This window comes from Megachile rotundata, chromosome 6 (genome assembly GCF_050947335.1).
Source record: "Megachile rotundata isolate GNS110a chromosome 6, iyMegRotu1, whole genome shotgun sequence".
Lineage (NCBI taxonomy): Eukaryota > Metazoa > Arthropoda > Insecta > Hymenoptera > Megachilidae > Megachile > Megachile rotundata.
The window spans coordinates 10,700,049-10,721,117 of NC_134988.1; the positions used below are offsets into that span (position 1 = coordinate 10,700,049).

General features: G+C 35.7%; 5 protein-coding genes across 29 annotated transcripts in view; all 5 read left to right on the forward strand.

The window, feature by feature from the left end:
* Positions 1 to 2,597, forward strand: part of by (focal adhesion protein tensin) — a 324,342-nt gene extending 321,745 nt beyond the window's left edge. For all 22 annotated transcript variants that reach the window (XM_076532344.1, XM_076532345.1, XM_012285008.2 and 19 more), the window contains one exon: positions 325 to 2,597. In XM_076532344.1, coding sequence (XP_076388459.1) covers positions 325 to 484 — 160 coding nt within the window. In that variant the 3' untranslated portion in view covers positions 485 to 2,597. The remainder of the gene's footprint in view (positions 1 to 324) is intronic.
* A 977-nt stretch (positions 2,598 to 3,574) lies between these two features.
* On the forward strand, positions 3,575 to 12,721 carry LOC100881163 (carboxypeptidase B). Of its 4 annotated transcripts, XR_013038464.1 has the most exons (10): positions 3,586 to 4,530; positions 5,006 to 5,314; positions 5,371 to 5,470; positions 6,498 to 6,603; positions 6,660 to 6,821; positions 8,784 to 8,997; positions 9,601 to 9,831; positions 10,490 to 10,674; positions 11,939 to 12,167; positions 12,622 to 12,721. XR_013038464.1 is itself a non-coding variant. In XM_076532785.1 (9 exons), the coding sequence occupies exons 1-9, from the start codon at positions 4,355 to 4,357 to the stop codon at positions 11,949 to 11,951; spliced, it is 1,509 nt and encodes a 502-aa protein (XP_076388900.1). In that variant the 5' UTR covers positions 3,575 to 4,354; the 3' UTR covers positions 11,952 to 12,082. The 4 variants fall into 4 exon arrangements, 3 of the variants coding, with proteins under 3 accessions (XP_076388900.1, XP_076388901.1, XP_076388899.1); XM_076532785.1 differs by lacking the exon at positions 12,622 to 12,721 and having other exon boundaries at positions 3,575 to 4,530; positions 10,490 to 10,687; positions 11,939 to 12,082; XM_076532786.1 differs by lacking the exon at positions 12,622 to 12,721 and having other exon boundaries at positions 3,577 to 4,530; positions 10,490 to 10,616; positions 11,939 to 12,116.
* A 9-nt stretch (positions 12,722 to 12,730) lies between these two features.
* Positions 12,731 to 14,972, forward strand: LOC143264636 (trypsin-1). The gene is made up of 4 exons (XM_076532789.1): positions 12,731 to 12,872; positions 12,980 to 13,274; positions 13,549 to 13,864; positions 14,701 to 14,972. Exons 1-4 carry the CDS (start codon positions 12,830 to 12,832, stop codon positions 14,857 to 14,859), a joined length of 813 nt encoding a protein of 270 aa, XP_076388904.1. The 5' UTR covers positions 12,731 to 12,829; the 3' UTR covers positions 14,860 to 14,972.
* An 88-nt stretch (positions 14,973 to 15,060) lies between these two features.
* LOC100875791 (trypsin) lies at positions 15,061 to 17,669 on the forward strand. The gene is made up of 4 exons (XM_012285082.2): positions 15,061 to 15,815; positions 16,343 to 16,652; positions 17,021 to 17,327; positions 17,403 to 17,669. The coding sequence occupies exons 1-4, from the start codon at positions 15,764 to 15,766 to the stop codon at positions 17,553 to 17,555; spliced, it is 822 nt and encodes a 273-aa protein (XP_012140472.2). The 5' UTR covers positions 15,061 to 15,763; the 3' UTR covers positions 17,556 to 17,669.
* Positions 17,670 to 17,743: 74 nt separating this feature from the next.
* LOC143264635 (trypsin-like) lies at positions 17,744 to 20,992 on the forward strand. The gene is made up of 4 exons (XM_076532788.1): positions 17,744 to 18,200; positions 19,054 to 19,369; positions 19,763 to 20,078; positions 20,811 to 20,992. The coding sequence occupies exons 1-4, from the start codon at positions 18,134 to 18,136 to the stop codon at positions 20,979 to 20,981; spliced, it is 870 nt and encodes a 289-aa protein (XP_076388903.1). The 5' UTR covers positions 17,744 to 18,133; the 3' UTR covers positions 20,982 to 20,992.
* The last annotated feature ends 77 nt before the right edge of the window (positions 20,993 to 21,069 follow it).

The following is a 21,069-nucleotide window of genomic DNA, read 5'->3' on the forward strand; positions in this document are numbered from 1 at the left end:
AAACTCTTAAACTCTCAAACTCTTCAAGAAGCTCTAAAGACGCGCTATAAGTCTCGCTATATGGCCCTGAAGAGAATTTTTCATGCTACAGTAGATGAAAAGAGTTGAAATTAAATGGGCAGAAGAATGAGTAAAAGAACTGTGCAATCTTTTTTTAGGGTCACATCCAGGGCCATATAGTGAGACTTCTGTATACTTCTTTAATATTCTGATATCACTTTATTAAAAATAACATCTCACCAGAAACGTACAAAGATTGAATTGCTATAAATTTTCTGTAAATTCTCTGGTTGTTTATTGTAAAAATATTTTATGTTTTTACAGTCGATGTTTCGGATTCGTGGCAAGGAAACCCGCGCACAAGTCTGACAATCAATGTCACGTGTTCGCCGAGCTAGAACCAGAGCAACCAGCCACGGCCATAGTGAATTTCGTGAACAAGGTCATGATGGGCAATTCCATAGCGAAGGCCAACATCGTTTAAGCGACATTCACCGCATACCTCGACAATTCTCGAGTAACGGTCTTTGAAGAAGAAATTCATCGACGTGAAAATGTTGGCCACAGAGGATAAACGTGCATGTGTGGTTCTGAAAAAGCTAGTTGACTCTCGTTATAGATCTTCGTGCATTTCGTGAACGTAGCTAATCGGAGTCAGTAGAGCATGAACGTTCTAAACAGTAGCAGTTAACGTTAAGGGGTTGTGGATCATTCTTCGCGACGAAGGAGGATCAATACGTAAACGGATATTCGATTCCATCCTTGTTGATCACACGCTCGAAAAGAGATACGTTGTTGACGATCGTTACTGTTGGCAAAATTATCTTTTAGCGAGTAGCAGAGTAATATAAGCGAAGCTCGGAGCAAAGTATTGTGATGTGTAATTTTGTTTGGTAACTGTATTATTTGTTCAATTCGGTGATCTGATTTTAATTACACCTGAAGAGAACCTTCAATATTTTGTAACCTTCAATGTTTTGTAAAACTTAATTGATCATTTTTTAAAATAATTGTTACTCAAGTTCAGGTGATCAATGTATACTGGGAATATTAAGAGAAGGTTTGCAAGTCAGAAGAATATAAATATACAAGATTTGATATAAATATATATCTTGAAGATTACTGAGGTGATGTTGGTTTAAGTCCTATGTATCTTAACTTCTAAAATAATTTTTCAAATCTCGATATCAGTGTAATTGTCAAATGAATGATCAAGTAATAAATGATCAACTGCCAAACGGGAATCAAGGTTAAAGGCAAAAGCACCGTGAAACGGAAGTTGCAACACTGTACTTTGCTTCGAGGGCAAAATTGTTACAGAAAGGATACCGTGTACCGGTCTAGAGTACGGTAGCTATTAGTGGAATATCGATCGCGTTGTAATCTCGATCGTCCGGCGCTGGGAGCGCAAAATAATCGCGAGTACGTCTCGATCGCATGAAACCCACGATAATCACTCATACACATACACAGAAATATATACGTTATACACTATTGCGAAGAATAGTTGATCAATGTACGTTATCATGAAAGTTATACTTGGGACTCTCGAGTAATGTTTAGGGAAGAAATGTTACGTCGTTGCGGAGCCATTTTGTCGTAGCCCAAGAAAAGGCTAGCGTTACATATAAATAACTGTAAATAAGTGAAGTGTACGAAGAACGCCGATACGAAGATGGCCGAAGGAAGAAAATGGAGGATCGAGTAGCGTCGAGTAAATCAGACGGAACAGAAATAAACGATACTCGAAGAGGAGTAGGGTAATCGAAACGAAGCATCACATCGTCGTATATTTTTTTTTCTTTCATCTCCCTGAAACCCATAGGTTCTTGCCATTAAATCGTCCTCGAGCGACGTCCTTCGAAACCGGTCGAACCGACGAAGGACGGTCCTGTCGAGGACGAGGATAAGCAGTCAATTATTATGCGAGAGAACGTTACATGTAATTACTACGACAATACTGTAGCCACAAGAGGATGATCATTTGTGATCCTTCTTGCGGCACACATTTCTTCGTCTTTGTCTTCTTTTCGATGTTTCTATGTGCGCGAAGATTGGTCGGGTCCTGCTTCCCCTTCTTCGTACCTCCTATTCCCTACACTCCTTTCTTGATACTGATTCTACACATCCTTCAATTTTTCAAGACCTGGATATTTTCTAGGATCTTCAGTAGTTTAAAATGGAGGTGGAACGAAGAGGAATGATAGACCACTGTGCTAGTCAAAATTCGTGTATACTCGAACAAGCAAGAATTTGATATACGTGTAGACCTCGAGAGAGGTACGATAATGACCCGATCTTTCTTCTCCCTTGGATTCTTTTTTTTATGTTTCTTCGTTTTCGCGGTTTGCGACCGCAACGATCGTTGTCTCGTCTCTTATATGTATGTTTAAAATTCCGTGCACGCGGGAACCTGAACTAACCGAGTTAACATTAATTTAACACCAGTCATTATATAATAATTATCGAATTAATTATTTACTTGTTTACGCTCTATTATTACCGTACGATCACGCAATAACTGTATTGTTGCATACCGGAACGGGTATGTTCTTTATAGATGTAACGATAATAAACCCATATTCGAAGCGTAACAACAGTTGTTTCATTTCTTCCTTCTCTTCTTTATCTTACTGGTCCGTGAAATAATTTCTAGACTACTTTGTACGCGTTTGTGTTTACTCAATTTATAATCTTGTATACTCTTGTATAATTTATAATCTTTATAATCTTAGAAACTTTCTTATCAAGACAAGTAGATATTCTACTTGTCTTAAGACATTGTAAAATTATGTAAGGGAAAGCAAAAGTTACCAGAAAATTTTCACGGTCAATACTCCCATTCATATTCAGCTAAAAGGAGTCCGTTAGGTTCACAGCTATGGTAAGTAGAAATCCATCTCCCGATTACCGTTAGTAAATTATAATGGAATGAACAGCACAGGAAGAAGTATCTTACGCTCTTCGCGTGTATTAGATAGATTAATCAAAAGTTCATGCATAGATAACGGTAAACTGATTGTAAAATCTTGATTTTATATAGAAATTTAAATATAGATAATAAAATGCAAACGTTTTTAACGCGTTGATTAATATCAGTGATTGATTGAGTCGGGAAAGGGGGATTTAGAAGTTGATTGATTATGTGATTAATAATCATTTCAGTGTGAATTGCTGTATATATGGAAATTGAGATACTCAATTTGTAGATTTCTGTGTCGATTAATTTTATAAACTTCGAATCTATAATTTTAGAAATTTTTGGAATTTGCTATTTTTCCAAATTTCTAGGTCTCCAAATTTCTACATTCTCAAATTTCTATGTCTCCAAATTTCTACATTCTCAAATTTCTAGGTCTCCAAATTTCTACATTCGCAAATTTCTAGGTCTCCAAATTTCTACATTCTCAAATTTCTAGGTCTCCAAATTTCTACATTCTCAAATTTCAAGGTCCCTAAATTTCAAGGTTCCAAAATTTTAAGGTTATAATATCTATATTTCAAATTTCTGTGACTCCGAATTCAAATGTCACCGAATATCTACTCACATATTCCTAGGTCTTCATATATCTTTGTCCTCAAATTTGGACGACTTCAAATTTGGATGTGTTCAAATTTCTACGCCCCCAAATATCCAATACCCCAAATCTCGATGTTCACAAACACCTAAATTTCCGAATTTATACATTTTCAAATTTCCACGTTTCAAAATTCTCATATCCCCAAATTCTCAGGACCTAAAAGTTCTAACTTCCCAAATTTCTCGGCTCCCAAATCCCCAGATCTCCAGAATCCCATTTTCCACAAAATACCTACATCCCCAAATTCCTAGGACTCTAAACTAAATCTCCAAACTCCTTCTTTTCAAAATTCTTAACTCCTGAAGCTAGGTCAAGTTCCTATATTTCCTCAAAGTCCCCAAATCCCAAAACTCCTACTTTACAAAATTCTTACATCCTGAAGCTAGGTCAAGTTCCTATATCTCCTCAAAATCCCCCAAATCCCAAATCTCCCAAAACTACACCAAAACTAGATCAAAACCGCTTTTCCTCTCTCAACTGTCATACATTTCCCAGAGAAATCACATTTGCTCTCAGTCGTATGCATTATCGTCCTTGACGCTTCAGTAAGGATACCCGTTGAAAAGTAGCGTCACATTCCACTAACCTCGGTCCACTATCGCTAGAGAAGGAGCTTGAGTACTGAATACCATACAGAAATCCCGTAATCCGGGCCCGTGGGGCACACCAGTGAAACTGTCGTTTTTCGTATACGCTCACAAGACTGGTTCGAGCTAACAGTCAATAAGGAGCCTTCGAGAAGATCACACATCCTGGCCTGATTCAGGCCGACCATGGCTGTCGACGTTCTGTCGATCCTGCGGCTCGGATTTAGCTTATCGATTGTTGTTTCGTTAAGTCTGATCGATTGCAAACCAGCACATGATTTTGAACTGTTCATGCAGGAGAAGAATTATTCGTTTTTGAATGAGGGGAATTTGTTTGTTGAGGGGAGAAGGGATATTGAGAGGTTTGTGTGTTAAGTGATTCTCAGTGATTTAATGTGTTTGTGGTTTTATGATGAATTGGAGCATTTTCTATTTTTTTTTTTAATTGAAAGTTTGTAACTTAATTTCTGAGTTGATTTTACTTTTTTGTATAATGTATGTATTATGGTGAATTTGTAATTATTCAGAATTTGGTTGATTTAGTTTTAAATTTTAATTTTGTGTTTGGTTGCTTAATTAGTGTAATACTGATCTTTAATAGTTCACATGATCGCATCCCAAATGATACAATAACTAAATCTGATCTTCAAATCTAAAAACCAATAACGTTCTTTAAAAACATTTCAAGGTTTTCGAGTCCTAATATTCTCAGAAATTTTCCAACTTAAAAATTAAGAACAATTAAGAATGAAACAATTAAGAATTCTTGAAACTCTGAAGTAGAATTAAGAAATAGGAGAAATAGAATTCTTGAAACTAAAAAGATGGTTATCTCAGGTACCAAATCCCCTCTAAACATCTAAACGAAACAACCAACACCTCAACCCATGAAACCAAAAGAGGATTTTCCTTCGTGGACATCGTCGAATCAGTATTCTCCGTTGTTGCAAATGGCTTTGGGTCACTTATGACCAGTATCATAGGAACCGAGAAAAGCTCAAAACCACGGTCCAACAGAGTCAGCTACAAGAACTATCAATTAATCAGATTGTATCCGAACACTGAGACCCACGCGAAAGACTTGAAGGAACTTATGGATTCCGAGCCTGAATACATAAAATTCTGGACGATGCCGATGAATAACAAGTATGTGGTTTCTGAGGTCGTTTCGTTGTGCCGTTTTCAAAGAACCGTGGTTTTAGGACGACGGATGTGGTGGTCTCGCCGGACCTCGTTTCGGATGTGAAGACTTTTTTGAGGAGCAAAGGCATTGACTTCACGGTGCTCATATCGGATCTACAGGTATGGAATAATGTTGGACATCTGTTACATAATTTGTTCATTAGTTATCAGTAATAATTAGTTAATTTTATAGTTGTTAATTCACCTGAAGTATCTGAACTAGGTAATTGTTTTGATACTTTATGTTGACTCACCATATGTGGGATGATATGTGGGGTGATATGTGGGGTGATATGTGGAATGATATGTAGGGTAATATGGGTTGATATATGGGGTGATATGGAGTGATATGTGGGGTTTATATTTTCATACGAATCTATATAGTTATAAAATTTATTCACCTACTTGCAAACAGTCATATGTGGGGTGATATGTGGGATAACATGTGGAGTGATATGTGAGGTGATATAGGATGATATGTGGATTTATATTTTCATACGAATCTATATAGATATAAAATTTATTCACCTACTTGCAAACAGTCATATGTGGGGTGATATGTGGGATAACATGTGGAGTGATATGTGAGGTGATATAGGATGATATGTGGATTTATATTTTCATACGAATCTATATAAATATAAAATTTATTCACCTACTTGCAAACAGTCATATGTGGAGTAATATGTGGAGTAATATGTGGGTTGATATGTAAGGTGATATGGGGTGATATGCAGGGTTTATATTTTCATACGAATCAATATAGATATAAAATTTATTCACCTACGTGCAAACAGTCATATGTGGGGTGATATGTGGGATAACATGTGGAATGATATGTGAGGTAATACAGGATGATATATGGGTTTATATTTTCATACGAATCTATATAGACATAAAATTTATTCACCTACTTGCAAACAGTCGTATTAACTATCAACAGAGAATATTAACAAAGTACAAAAATATTTAATAAAATCCATAAAAAGTAAAAATAACCTAACTAAATTTTCACCAGCCCCCAACCAGTAAATCTCTCAGTTTTGACGTCCATCACGTTCCCATAAAATAGTAAACCTACCTACCTACCTATTACCTACCCACTACCTATGAATGAAAATCTAATCCAGCATATCGTGTTTAAAAGAAAACGATAGCCCATCAGAATCCAAAGATGTCCAAAGAGCAGCGCGAAGATCTGGTGAACACTCACGGTCACAGCATGACCTGGAAGAGATATCATCGATACGGAGGTAAATAACCTAAATTAGCTCGTTATCTGCCGGATCGTCGAACGATTTTCTTCCAGATATCGCTAGATACATGGACTACCTGGCCTTCAGATACCCAAGTCTGGTGGAACTAATAACCATTGGACACAGTTACGAGGGACAACCCATAAAGATGGTGAAAATCTCGTCTGGTCTGGCCAAGGATGGCTATGACAAACCAGCGATCTGGATAGATGCTGGTAAGTTCTAGTTTCTTTCACTTGTTCTCACTGGAACGTGTTTACCCAGTTACGATGAAATTCATGATAAACCTGACGTGCATATTGATGATTTACATGCGTTATAACGCGTTTTACCATTTGAGAAATCTAGATCTTTATTATTCCTTGAGTATACAGGTACAATCAAATCTCCGTTAACTTTGCATAATAATCCGTGAGATCTTTTTGAAGAACTGCGTGTATGAATTTCTAATGCTAATTCTACTCAAACTGGAAATGCGTCTATGAGCATGTAGACTGATGAGTTGAGAAAGTTGTACGAATAGGAATCGAAACGAATTAGTTCTTCTTCTTATCTTTGGAAGGGAGGGTGTATTGTCAGTGACAAGTTTGAATATTGAAAAATGTAGAATTGAGATGGGAGAGTTACTAGTTGATTTTTGGGGGTTTTCGAAGATTTGGGATCGGGTTGAGATTTTGAGAAAATTGGAATTTGGAGAGTTAAGGTTTTTATGATTTGTGGGTATGGAAATTTAGGAATCTGGAGATGTGGATTTTGGGGTCTCGAAATTTGGGGGTTTAGAAGTTTTGGGGGTCTAGATATTTAGGGGGTTAGAAGCTAGAGAGTTTAGAAATTTGGGGTTTAGAAATTTGAGAGTCTAGAAATTTGGGGATTTAGGAACTTGAGAGGCTAGAAATTTGGAAGTTTAGAAACTTGGGGGTCTAGAAATTGGGGGGTTTAGATATTTGGAAGTTTAGAAACTTTATGGTCTAGAAATATGGGGGTTTAGGAATTTAGGGGTTTGGAAGTTTGAGGGTCTAGAAATTTGGAAGTTTAGAAACTTTATGGTCTAGAAATTTGGGGGTTTAGAAATTTAGGGGTTTAGAAGCTTGAGGGTCTAGAAATTTAGGGGTTTAGAAACTTGAAATTCCAGAAATTTGGGAATTTAGCAATTTGAAGGTCCAGAATCTTGGGTTTTGGAAATTTTGGATTTGACAATCATAGAATTTAAGAAACCAAAAATTTAAAGATCTACAATTTCACTATCTTAGAATTTAGAGAAGTAGATACTTAGAGAGCTCCAAAATTGAAGATCTACCTATGAATTTCAGAGTCCAAGAGGGTTCCTAAGAATTCTGAATCCTCGGAATCTAGAGAACCTTGAAATCTTAGGAATCTAGAGATTTCAATATACATTCTATAATTCTTCTTATTCATTACAGAATCTTAACATCAGATTAAACAATGATTTCCTACACAATAGAAATCACTTTTGTTAATTTATTGCTTCGCATTAATTGAATTAAATTTTTCCTCGCACCTAATCTCATCAAAAGCTTAAAGCACTTGATAATTGATAGGATTGAGAGATAAAGAATTGTCTCGTGCAAACTCAATCCAAGTTGCGTCAGATTATCTTTCTGACGCAAATCTTATGATATCTAAAAAATGTCAAAATACAAAAAATAGTTCAATCTATTTCATATATACAACTGAATACCTCGTAAACATACTTCCATGTTTACTAGGGAAATTAAATAAGATTCACTTAATTTATTCTTCAACTTCCACTCTTCACTTCACGCTAATGCCATTTTAACACTAGAACTACCAACCAGTGAAAATGACTGGTTTCAGATTTATTTTATATTACAAAATATTATTGTTGTGATTTTATGAAAATTTCTATCATATTTTATTCAGGTAAAAACTAGTTCTATATGTTACTTGATGCTTTAGTGTTCATTTATTTCTCTTTTCATTTTTTTCATTTTTCGACAAACGAGCATTTAATGTCGGTAATTCTAGTGTCAATGAAAATAGTGTAAAAATAATAGAAAGGTGAAATTTGTTTTATTCTTTCTTTCACTGCAAAATCCTTCAATATTTAAGTATGCAAAACGACTATCGAGAGCAACAAATTTCCATGGTGTCCTGTCCCGTTACCTCTCGCATTTTCTCGAATTCGTACTCCGTAGGCATGCACGCACGTGAATGGATCAGCTCTGCTGTGGCGACCTACATCATGAGCCAGTTAGTCGAGAAGAATACCAGCTACTCAAAACTGCTGGACAATGCTGACTGGATGATTTTACCTGTCGCGAATCCTGATGGCTACGAGTTCACTCACATCGGTGATAGATTATGGAGGAAGACTCGTAGCAACCATGGAGACGATCAAGACGACAGTCGGTATGTGGTCTCTGAGTTTGGGAGCTGAGAAAATGGCGGTCATCAACGGAAGCGAGGAAACATACTTCGATATTTCAAGATTAATTAATATTTCGATTATCTAATCTAATTGAAATTTATTAATATTCATATCATTTGATCACTTTTGGATAATTGATTGCTGTTCGGCAGATAAATTTTGACGGAAATTAATATGCAAACCTGACTGCTGATATTAATCATATTAATCAGTAGCAGATATTAATAGATTATTTATATCATTTCACTGGACAGAATGTATATTGAAATATTATTTGACTGATGTTTGGTAAATTAGTATAGGACATATCGAGGACTACAAGATTAAAGATTAAACTAAAGATTAAAAGTGATCTTCATCATAAAGTGAGAGCTTGCTCCAAGTGTCATCTTCTCAGTTCCAAATAAGATTAAACTAAAGATTAAAAGTTGTCTTTGTCACAAAGTGAGAGCTTACTCCAAGTGTCATCTTCTCAGCTTCAAACAGAAATCTACTTCATAGAAAATGAAGCTATCAATTAGTCGACGATTTACTAATCTAGTCTAGTCCTGGTGATTTTTACTAATTGTCTATACATTGTATAGACAGTCCCATTCTAGTCTACTTCAACTCGTGAGCCATTATACAAGGTGGTTTTGGGGCAAATGCGAAGGTGTCGATCCGAACCGCAACTTTGGATACCATTGGGGCGAAGTGGAGGAGGGTGGAGCGAGTTTAGACCCCTGTCACGAAACTTACGCTGGTCCGCATGCTTTTTCTGAACCGGAAACCAAGGCGATGGCCGAATACATTCTGACGAATAAACAGAGTATTAGGTGAATATACCAAATGATTGAAAATGATATGAAAATAGTAGGAGAGTTCTGAAAATGTCTTGTAACTATGTCAGCTTCGTGATAAAAATTCACCTTCATTCACAGTTAAAGAATTCACCTTCATTAAAAATTAAAAAATTCACCTTCGTTCGCAGTTAAAGAATTCACCTTCATTCAAAATTAAAAAATTCACCTTCATTCACAGTTAAAAAATTCACCTTCATTCACAGTTAAAAAATTCACCTATATGATACAAATAGTGTCTTCAACGTATCATACTAATTAGTTAATCAGTCCTTAACTACAGTTAAACTTATAGATAAAGTTTTTATATTTCACAAAGTCCTACAGTATGTTTACTCAATCTCGCACAAGTACCAGATAATAAACACTGCTACCTAGTTACTCTACGATTAAAATAATAAATTTCATATAATTTTTTAAATCGACTCCATTACAACCAGCTCTTATAGTAATTATATTCAAACAACATATAAAATATTAATTAATAATTTTTTAACTTACTAATGTCAGCTATTATTTTTTCTTTCAAAAGAACTAAAGTTTCGTGTTCAGAGCTGACGTTTCAATAATCGAATTAAAAAATTATTAAAAAATTTGTAACTGTTAATCATGAAAGTGATGATATAATTTGCAGGATGTACTTAACGTTGCACTCCTATTCGCAAATGTGGCTAGTACCATGGGGATACACGCATTCGAAACCGTCCGATTATTCGGAACTAATGGGAGCAGCTAGAAAAGCTGTCGGTGCAATTTCGAAGGTACACGGCACCAATTATCAACTTGGTCCGTCAGCTGATTTATTGTATCCGACATCAGGTATGATAACGGAGTAAATATTTCATGCGTATATAACAGAAAATATTGGCTTGTTATCGCGTTTGTTTGATAACAATTCAGTAATTAGTGGAACATAAACGATGCCGCGGTTTTGTAGCTAATTAAATTGATTATTATTAAAACTACCTGATAACCTAGATATGAAATGTTGTGGAACTTTTTTGAGATATCACTATTGATCGTGATAGTATTATGTGCAAGTAATGGGGTCATTTTCAAGGTTACTCTAACGAGTATTGGCTATTAACTATTATTATTTATTTTTGATAAACTACGAATTTATATTTCTACAAAATGTATTATAGAAAACTTGCATATTTGTTAAAGTAAGAAATTTTTAAGACTTCTCGTTACGATATTAAATTTTCAAGCTGCAGTTTCTGATCTTTGAAAGATACAATATTTTCAAACTTCTTAACTCTTTGCACTACTTAAGTTTTTTTACCTATCAACTCTTTAATTTATAAAATGGACGATGAAAGGGGTTCTCGATAAAATGTATTGCAACAGTGCAGAGTATGATAAATTTTTCATTTATTATAAGTAGGAAATAAATGAAAATATATTTATTCAGCAAATCTATTTATCTGAATTATTTATGAGATCCAAAAGAAATTTAATGTGGAGCCTTGACAGAGGAGATCAAAGGTTTCAGGTTAGGATTCAAACTGATCCTCAAAACGTCAAATTCTAAAACATTCAAATCTTCCAATTTTTATATCTGAAACTTTCTTAATTCTCTAAACTTCCAAATTCTTAAACCTTGAACCGAAATCCTCAAACCAGAAAATTCTAAGAGCTCCAAACTTCTTCTAAAGTCGACAAAAGTTCAAATCCTCAAAAGTGCAAATTCTAAAATTCCTAAAACTCATAACCTCAAATCCCTCAAATCTCGAAACATTCAATCACACGAATCTTGAAATCCTAAAACCATAAATCAGGAAGTCATAAAACTCAGATCCCCAAAAGTTCAATTATCTAAAAATACAAATCCCAAGATCATAAAATCCCGAAACTCCGTAATCTCAAATCGTCCGCTTCCCGAAATAACACAAACTCCAAAACTCGAGCTCCAAAATCTTCAAATTTCCAAATTATTATCTTCCAAATCCTCGAGAGAGTTAAAGTCCAATTCTTCAAAAGCGTAAGCTCCCAAATCTTCAAATTGACAGATAACTAAATTCTCATCCTATATCTGGAATTTTTAAATCTTCAGATAAATAATCAAACGTTAATTTTGTAGGTGCCTCGGATGATTGGGCGAAAGGTGTAGCTGGAATAAAATACGCGTACACAGTGGAGCTTCGAGATCGTGGAACTTACGGATTTCTTCTACCAGCGAACCAAATTGTGCCCACAGCCCGCGAAATTTGGGCCGGGATCAGAATGATGGCTCGTCTAGTCACTTGTAACACGTGAGATTCGTGTTGGTCTGCATGGACGATCCGTCCGTATCGCCATCAAATCAAAACGTATATCAGCTGTTCGTATCGTAATAAAAATCTGTCTGGACGCGTAAAAATGATTGCGTAAATATTCGAATCGATATCGATCGTTATCTCCGATAACGATTTCGTTCGTCTTTGAAAGTACGATGCAAAGTTCAATAAATCGGATCTGGCGAAATGTCTCCGAATTACAAATCAAGCTGTACTATTCTTATCTATGATCTGTAAATATTGTAAATCTAAAGAGTCAGGAATGTATAACTGATAGATGTTGTAATTTATACGTAACATATTTGAACAAAGTAGCATGTACTCAGTAGAATAAATAAACTTTAAGAAATAGTTTCTTGCGTCTCTTTCTCATATTCGATAGAAGTAAACAAGCGTGAGTGAATGTTTTCATAGAGAATCTAGAAAAATAGAATCTTGTCAAGCAATCAGTGCGATATAATAGCTGGTAACATTGTATTATTGAAAGAGATCACGATATTGGACCGATAATCGGAATGTTCATCACCCACGTACATGAACCACTTGTAAGGAGATGTATCTGCAATAAAAATAGCACCATAAGGACCTGTTATCGATTACAATTTAGAATTATCACGAGATATACTCGTTCAGAAGCATATATAAATCGTAATTTCAAAACGATCCACTAGTTACTTCGAAACGACCGAATAACAATGTTGACCAAGTGCGTTTTAGCTGCCATCCTCGTGTTCCAGGGTAAGAAACCAAATTCCCATCAAATCAAACATATATACAGTCGATACAGTCGCATGTACACAATTAATTTTATCCGGGATGTTCACGGAGAAAATGGTTTGTTATAGTTTGCCTGGCCGTGCCCTACAACCTGACCCCACGTATCACCGACGGTGTAGACGCCGCCCCCGGTGAATTCCCATACCAAGTATCCGTACAATGGGGAGTCCCACCTCTGGTTAAATACAGCCACAGCTGCGGAGGTTCCATCTTGAACCAAAACTACATCCTGACTGCTGGACACTGCGTCCTCAAGGTTGGAAAACTCAGGGTCATCGCTGGTAAATACTACCTGTCCAAGGACGAAAGCTCCGAACAGGTTATCAACGTTGCTAAGACTGTTGTCCACAGCCAATACCCAGGGTGAGAATCAAATAGAAACCTTAATTTCTTTCCTATAATGCCAGTTACCGAAATAACAAAAACCTTGAAAACAGGCGAAAAAACTAGATCAACTAGAACAGGCGAGAGACTAGATCATTGTTTTTCATGATCGTATTATTCGTAGTTTACCTGAAGTGAAACGTAATCTCAGTTTGGTAATCTCTATTCCCTACGCAAACAAAATGAGATAAAATACTCGAGCAAGCGTTTTATGTCTCTTTGACTCATCTCTCTTTTCTCAATGACTTTACAGAGGCGTTGCCCAACATGACATCGCCCTTCTCAAGTTGGAGAAACCCCTGAAATTCAACGCTCAGGTGCAACCCATCAAGCTACCCGCCCAAGGTCAGAAACAAGCCGGACAGGCTATCCTCAGTGGATGGGGATCAACATCTAAGACCGTCCGCCCTGTTCTTCCTAACAAACTCCAGAAGGCTAATGTACCAATCATCTCCAATGAGGAATGCTTGAAGGAACTGAAATCTCAGAACACCGTTGGCAAACAACCTGAACTCTTCGACACCCAGGTCTGCAGTGGCAGCGCTGGCAAAGAAATCTCTGCTTGCTCTGTAAGTATAGTTCTGTTTGGGTTTTGGGAGGGTTGAAAGAGTATGATAGATGAATTATGTGGATATGTTGGATTTTTAAATATTCAAATATTCAAATATTCATGCTTGGATTTTCAATATCCAAGCATGTAAACATGTAAGCAGATTAATGTCCAAACATGCAAATCACCACATCCCCAAATGTATATCTTCCTCAAGTCCCTGAACCTCTGAGTCTCCAAATCTCTAACTTTCCAGATTTCCAGATACCCAAATCTTCAAATTTCCAAACTTCTAACTTTTCAAATTTCCAGATACCCAAATCTGCGAGTCTCCAAATCTCTAACTTTCCAAATTTCCAGATACCGAAATCTGTAAATTTCCAAATTTCCAAATACCCAAATCTGCAAATCCCTAAATCTCCGAGTCTCCAAATTTCTAACTTTCCAAATTTCCAGATACCAAAATCTACAAATTTCCAAATCTCTAACTTTCCAAATTTCCAAATACCCAAATCTGCAAATCCCTAAATCTCCGAGTCTCCAAATCTCTAACTTTCCAAATTCCCAAATACCCAAACCTTCAAATTTCCAAATCTCTAACTCTCCAAATTCTCAGATACGCAAACCTTCAAATTTCCAAATCTCTAACTCTCCAAATTCCCAAATCCCCAAATCTACAAATTTCCAAATCTCTAACTCTCCAAATTCCCAAATCCCCAAATCTACAAATTTCCAAATCTCTAAATTCCTGAACCCTGATGGACCATCGTCAGATCACAATTTATTAACAAATTAATGCATGAATGTCCATTGATTTTGTCTTTGATAATTTACTAATGTCTATTGTGTTTGCAGGGTGACTCTGGCGGCCCACTCGCCCAAGGACACGGAAAGAACGCCGTCCAAGTTGGTATCGTCTCCTGGGGAATGATGCCATGTGGAACCAGCCACATGCCCTCTGTCTACACCCGTGTCGCCTCCTACGTCAACTGGATTCACCAAAACATGCACTAAATATCAACCCCTTCGGCTAACTCTGTTTCCTAAAAATGAACCCGCAGTAAAATTTACTGCATTTCTTGTAACATTACTGCAATAGAAAAATAAATATGCAATACTAGTTTCAACATGTGTTATCTCCATTATTCCTCCGTGCCAAAATAATTATGAGTAAAAGAAAACGAATGAGATAAACTTAGAGATAGGCGGTAATTTTTCGTGGAAGTTTTGCAATGGCGGAAGGGAGTAAGAATGAATTCGTATGTCGAAATCGGACAATTGTATCAATCAAATTAAATCTCTGCACGTTAATTATCGCACGTAAAAATCAGTACGCAGGGAACAATGAAAAAGGAACTGCGTAATTGACGTCGATCTGACAATATCGTGAAAGAAATAGAGATAGTTGACGCACGCAACTGAAAAGAAAAAATCAAACTAGATTAGTGTTTCAAGATCATTGATACACTCTATGTCAATATAGATAATCGTAATTAACGATTGCGCTGTTAGTGTGGTACAAAGACATAATCACTATTTTCTATCTATGAGGAGATATGTCGTCACATGTCTCTGATTTTTAAAACTATTCTCTAAAATATTATTAAGTGCATACATTGTAACATTATTATGAAAGCTAATCCAAGTTATTTCATTGTTCGTGTTCATTTTATAAAATGACCTTCAAAATATCTTGAAGGCCGTTCTGTCGTAATTGAAAAGACGATGACAAATGAAAGAAGTCCATCCATCATAAAAAATGAAGGAAATCACTAGACGTGATAAACTCTTTTTAATCTCACGTGCATCATTGACTGCTAGACAGATTAAGTATTACTCGCGTCGATAAGGTATCGATATCGGGAAGATTGACTAGTATATAAGTCACAGTAGCATCGAAAAGCTTCATACCAACAAAATGTCTTCGAAGTTGATCATCCTTCTTACCTTCCTCGCTGTGGCCTCTGCCAGTAAGTCAATTTTTAGTAACTACTCTGCTAACTTTGTATTCCAACGAGAAATTGCAATTGTTTAGTGTTTGGTTAAGGTAGTTCAGTGTTTGCTTAATTTTTTCAAATTTAAGTCCTTTATTCGATTGACATTTTTCCATTTAAGTCTTTCGTTCAAGTGACATTTTTCGATTTAAGTCTTTCATTCAAGTGACATTTTTCAATTTAAGTCTTTCATTCAATTGACATTTTTCAATTTAAGTCTTTCGTTCAATTGACACGTTTACTGCAATGTTTACCAATGTTCTAAAGTTTAATATCAGCTACTGGAGTATCATACAGGAAACAATTTGGAAAACATTCTGAACATTATTATATTTTATACGCAAAGTAGTGAAAGGCTTCAGTAAAGCAATAAGATAATTTCATAAATAATTGCAACTATATGTCTGACTGTCCACATATTTGTTATAACACTCATTGACTTAGAATTCATTTAAAAATAATTTTTTAAATCTTGTTGTTAATTAAATCTTGTTCTTTTACAGCCAAGCCCTTCCTCGGCGTCCCAGCGCCGTTCTTCCTGGGCCGCATAACCGGAGGATCGGAAGCAACCCCAGGTTCAGCACCTTGGCAAGTTTCCCTTCAATGGGGAATGTCAAGCAGCTCCCTGTCCCACTTCTGCGGTGGTTCCATCTTGAACAGCCAATGGATTCTCACAGCTGGACACTGTGTTCTGGCTGTTCCAAGCTATGGTCAATTCGTGGTCAAAGTAGGAAAACACAACTTGAAGCTGACCGAGAGCACTGAACAATCCATCCGTGTTTCGAAGTCCATCGTTCACGAACAATACGTTGGGTAATTAAACCTGTCATTCTAAACACCTACACATTACCAGAATTTGTTCCTTGAAGGACTCTATAATTATTTCTGCAAATAACTTCTTTGTTCTTGTCAATTTATTTCATTTCTTTACTTTGCAACTGTGGGTTCAAAATTAGAGCATGGCTTAAAGAGGTGGTCAGATGAAGGGATATAGAGAACGATACAAAAATTGAACGAAAAATTAAATATCTAATATTTATTGATTTAACTGTCATTCAGTAACAAGTCAACTAAAGTAGCAATTATCAACTATAGTGAAAGTTACACCAATTACAAAGATAATAACTAATGTTTGATCATTTTTCACTGCTAATTTTTGCTATTGTTTATCTTCATAACAGAGATGTAGCACCCTATGACATCGCCCTGTTGAAACTGGCCTCTCCCTTGAAGATGACCAAGTCGGTCCAAGCGATCGCCTTACCATCTGCAGGAAGCAACCCCTCCGGAACCGCCACCTTGACAGGCTGGGGATCAACTTCAAGGACCTCGTACCCAATCATGCCCAATAAACTCCAAGTTGCCCAGTTACCTCTGGTCGACCTTGCCACCTGCAAAAAGGCCGTCGAATCTCTCGTTGGTCCATCCCCATTGCACGAGACCAACGTCTGCACTGGTCCCCTCACCGGTGGATACTCTGCGTGCAGCGTAAGAAATAGAATTTAATTAATATAGTATATTAACTGAAGTGTTAACTGAAGCTAATAATTATCGTAATTTCAGGGTGACTCTGGCGGTCCATTGGTCTTGAACAAACAGATCATCGGTGTCGTTTCCTGGGGAATCGTTCCTTGCGGCACAACTGGAGCTCCTTCTGTCTACACCAAGACTTCCTCCTTCATTTCCTGGATCCAGGACAAGATTGCCAAGAACTAAGAAAAATATGAAATGCAAATTTTTGAAATCATGTAATATATGCAAATATGTAATTAACGAAATGTAAAGATGCAAATTGTAAAATAATAATAAAAATAAATACTCTTTTACTGTTTAATATAGACATTTACTGTGTTTAATATAAAATGACTACATGAATAAATATATTTTCAAATTGAAAAAGGTAGATAGTTGTTAGATATAATAGAATCATTTGCACACTCAATTTCAAGGTAATGCAACCCGCACTCGCCATAAAGGGAACATCCGCAACAGCTATTTCAGAGATCAGAAATAGACTTTCAGAAGAGTCAGCTCTTTCTTTCCTTCCTTTTCCTGTACCTTCTTAATTCATAGTCAATGATCGCGTGACAGTGAAAAAGAAATTGCATCAATAGAGCCCTTAAATGGTCAATGGAAGTGTATACACAAGTACAAGTCACGAGCTGACATGTAGGAAGAAAGATCCAGTTCCTCCTCAGGATGGTCTTCCGCGATAACTCTCACCTTCGTCGTATCAAAATCGGCATTTGATCTCGATTCTTCGAACGAGTCGCGCGAAATAGTTCTACGAAATTATGGATACTATGTACGGGATATTGGTAATATTGAGTTTCAATCTTTTGATGTGTGGTGGGACGAATGGTAAGACTTTCGATTATTTTTATTCCGAAATTCTATCTTCCTCGTGTATCTACGATGTTCTTCCTTTGGATTTTTGTGACATTGGAAAATTTATATTAAAAAATTATTAAGTTACGGAATTTATTTAATTTTTGTATTTGCAAATTTTTGAATCATTGTGTTATTGAATTTCAAAGCTCTCAAATTCCTAGATCATCAAATTTCTGAAATTTCGAAGTTCTGAACTTCGTGATCCCTAGATTCTTATGTCCCCACATTTCCAAATTTCTAAATTTCTAAATTTCTGAAGAGCTAAATTAATTCCTCAAATTTCTAAATTTCTGAATTTCCAAATTTCTAAATTTCTGAATTTCTAAATTTCTGAATTTCCAAATTTCTGAATTACCAAATTTCTGATTTTCCAAATTTCTGAATTATCAAATTTCTGATTTTCCAAATTCCTGAATTTCCAAATTTCTGAATTTCCAAATTTCTGAATTTCCAAATTTCTGATTTTCCAAATTTTTGAATTTCCAAATTTCTGAATTTCCAAATTTCTGAATTTCCAAATTTCTGAATTTCCAAATTTCTGAATTTCTAAATTTCTAAATTTCTAAATTTCTAAATTTCTAAATACCTAAATTAATTTCTCAAATTTCTAAATCTCCAAATACCCACATCCACAAATTCCCAAATTCCCAAATTCCCAAATTCCCAAATTCCCAAATTCCCAAATTCCCAAATTCCCAAATTCCGAAATTCCCAAATTCCCAAGTTTCCAAGCCCCCAATTCTCATACACCCCTACCTCCAAATTAAAAAATTCTCAACTCCAAAAATTCTCAAACTTAAAACTTGAAAAATAATTTCGTCAGAGATCATTTCGAACATGGGGATGCTCGCACGACGGCCCACAAGGATAGTAGGAGGGAAGGATGCGGAGAAAGGACAGCATCCCTGGCAAGTTTCCGTGCACTGGGGCGATCGAGAACGAAAAATACCACCCAGACACATCTGTGGTGGCAGTGTGATAACAGCTGGTTGGATACTGACAGCTGGTCACTGCAAAACACTGACTCCATCCTCAGGAGAGTTCTTGATCCTCGCTGGCAAATACAAACTGGGAGTTCTTGAGGAGACTGAACAGAGCAGATTGGTTGTCGATGTTTTTGTTCATCCGCAATACGATGGGTAAATTTAATGATTTTAGTCATTTTTTATTTTTAAAAGGTAAATTGCATGATTTTAATCACTTTAGATTTTAATAGATAAACTGCATTATTTTAATCGCATTTTTTCTTTAGAATATACAAAACTTTAATGATATACTGACACAACATGTGTGTAACGATTGATGAACATATGTGGTTGCTTTAATAATTTATCACTCAAAGAAAAATATTAAATATGTCTTAAATGTTGTTTTTTTCGCATGTTTGTGTGTATGTTTGCACATGTAGAATTATTTATTGAATTTACAGAAATTTTTTTTAACTCAATTCTTCAAAAATATAGCCCTGGCGACATTTGACGTAGGTCATTAAAGTGTTAGTAAGTGAAATGATTTTGTATGGTGTATTTCAGAACCGTTGCACCGTACGATATCGCTCTGATGCAAGTGGAAACGCCATTCGATTTAAACACGTTCGTATCTACAGTGGCTCTACCGTATCCTGAGTCGATTCCAACGGGAGATGCTATGCTCACTGGATGGGGTAGTATCGGAAGAACGCGGGCTCCGGAGAAACCAGAAAATCTACAGGCAGCTATATTACCGATAATCGATTATGATTTGTGTAAGACCACGCTGGATAAGACGTTGAACTTGAAGGTGAAGAATCCGCTTCATCCGACGAATGTTTGCACTGGGCCTTTGAATGGAAGTCTGTCAGCTTGCAAGGTACAGATATATCTTGTAAAATATACAGATAATTTTTTGAAATTTATTTATTAAAATAGCAAGGTTTATTTTTTAAAATATTAAAATAGCAAGGTTTATTTATTAAAATATTAAAATAGCAAGGTTTATTTTTTAAAATATTAAAATAGCAAGGTTTACTTATTAAAATATTAAAATAGTAGGTGGTTGAGTTGGTAATTTAGGTAGTTGATATGTAGTTAATTTTAATGCAATTCTGATATAAGTTTAAGTAAATATCACAATTGGAAAATGACATATTTTGTGTGAGACTTGATGTATTATTTTGAAAGAATGGAAATGGTTCTGTGATTGAAAATGGTATCGTGTAGAATTGCTTATAAAGGCATTAAGCATCTGTCATTGAGAATTCCAGAGATTTATAAAGTAAATTATTTATTAATATAATGTGTCAAAAAAGTTTGAGAATTTTAAAATATAGAAATGTAGAAATGGTAAATTTAATCATTTTCGAGCTATCAAATTAAATTTAGAAATTTTCAAGTTTAGAAAATTGCAAGTTTAAGAAATTTGGAGTTTTTAAATTTATACCCTCAGAAAATTCGAAGCTCAGAAGTATAAAAATGTCCATAAATCCAGAAATTCAGAAACCATCAAATTCAATAACACAAAAGTTATAATTCCATAATATAATCCAACCTTCAAATTTAAAAATTAATAACTCCCAACTGAGATATTCCTTTGTGTTTACAGGGAGACTCCGGAGGACCACTAGTAACAAAAAACGCATTCGGAGAAGCGGAAGTGGTAGGAATAGTGTCCTGGGGCCTATTTCCCTGCGGTGGAAAGAACGCGCCTTCAGTGTACACCAGAGTATCCGCTTTCGTCACATGGATCGCCGTGATCATGTTAAACCATTCTTAATCCACTGTGCCAAAGAAATTATTAATCGTTTAATTTGTTGAATAAATAGTATTTGAACTGTTTTCTACCCATTTGTATCTCCACTTAA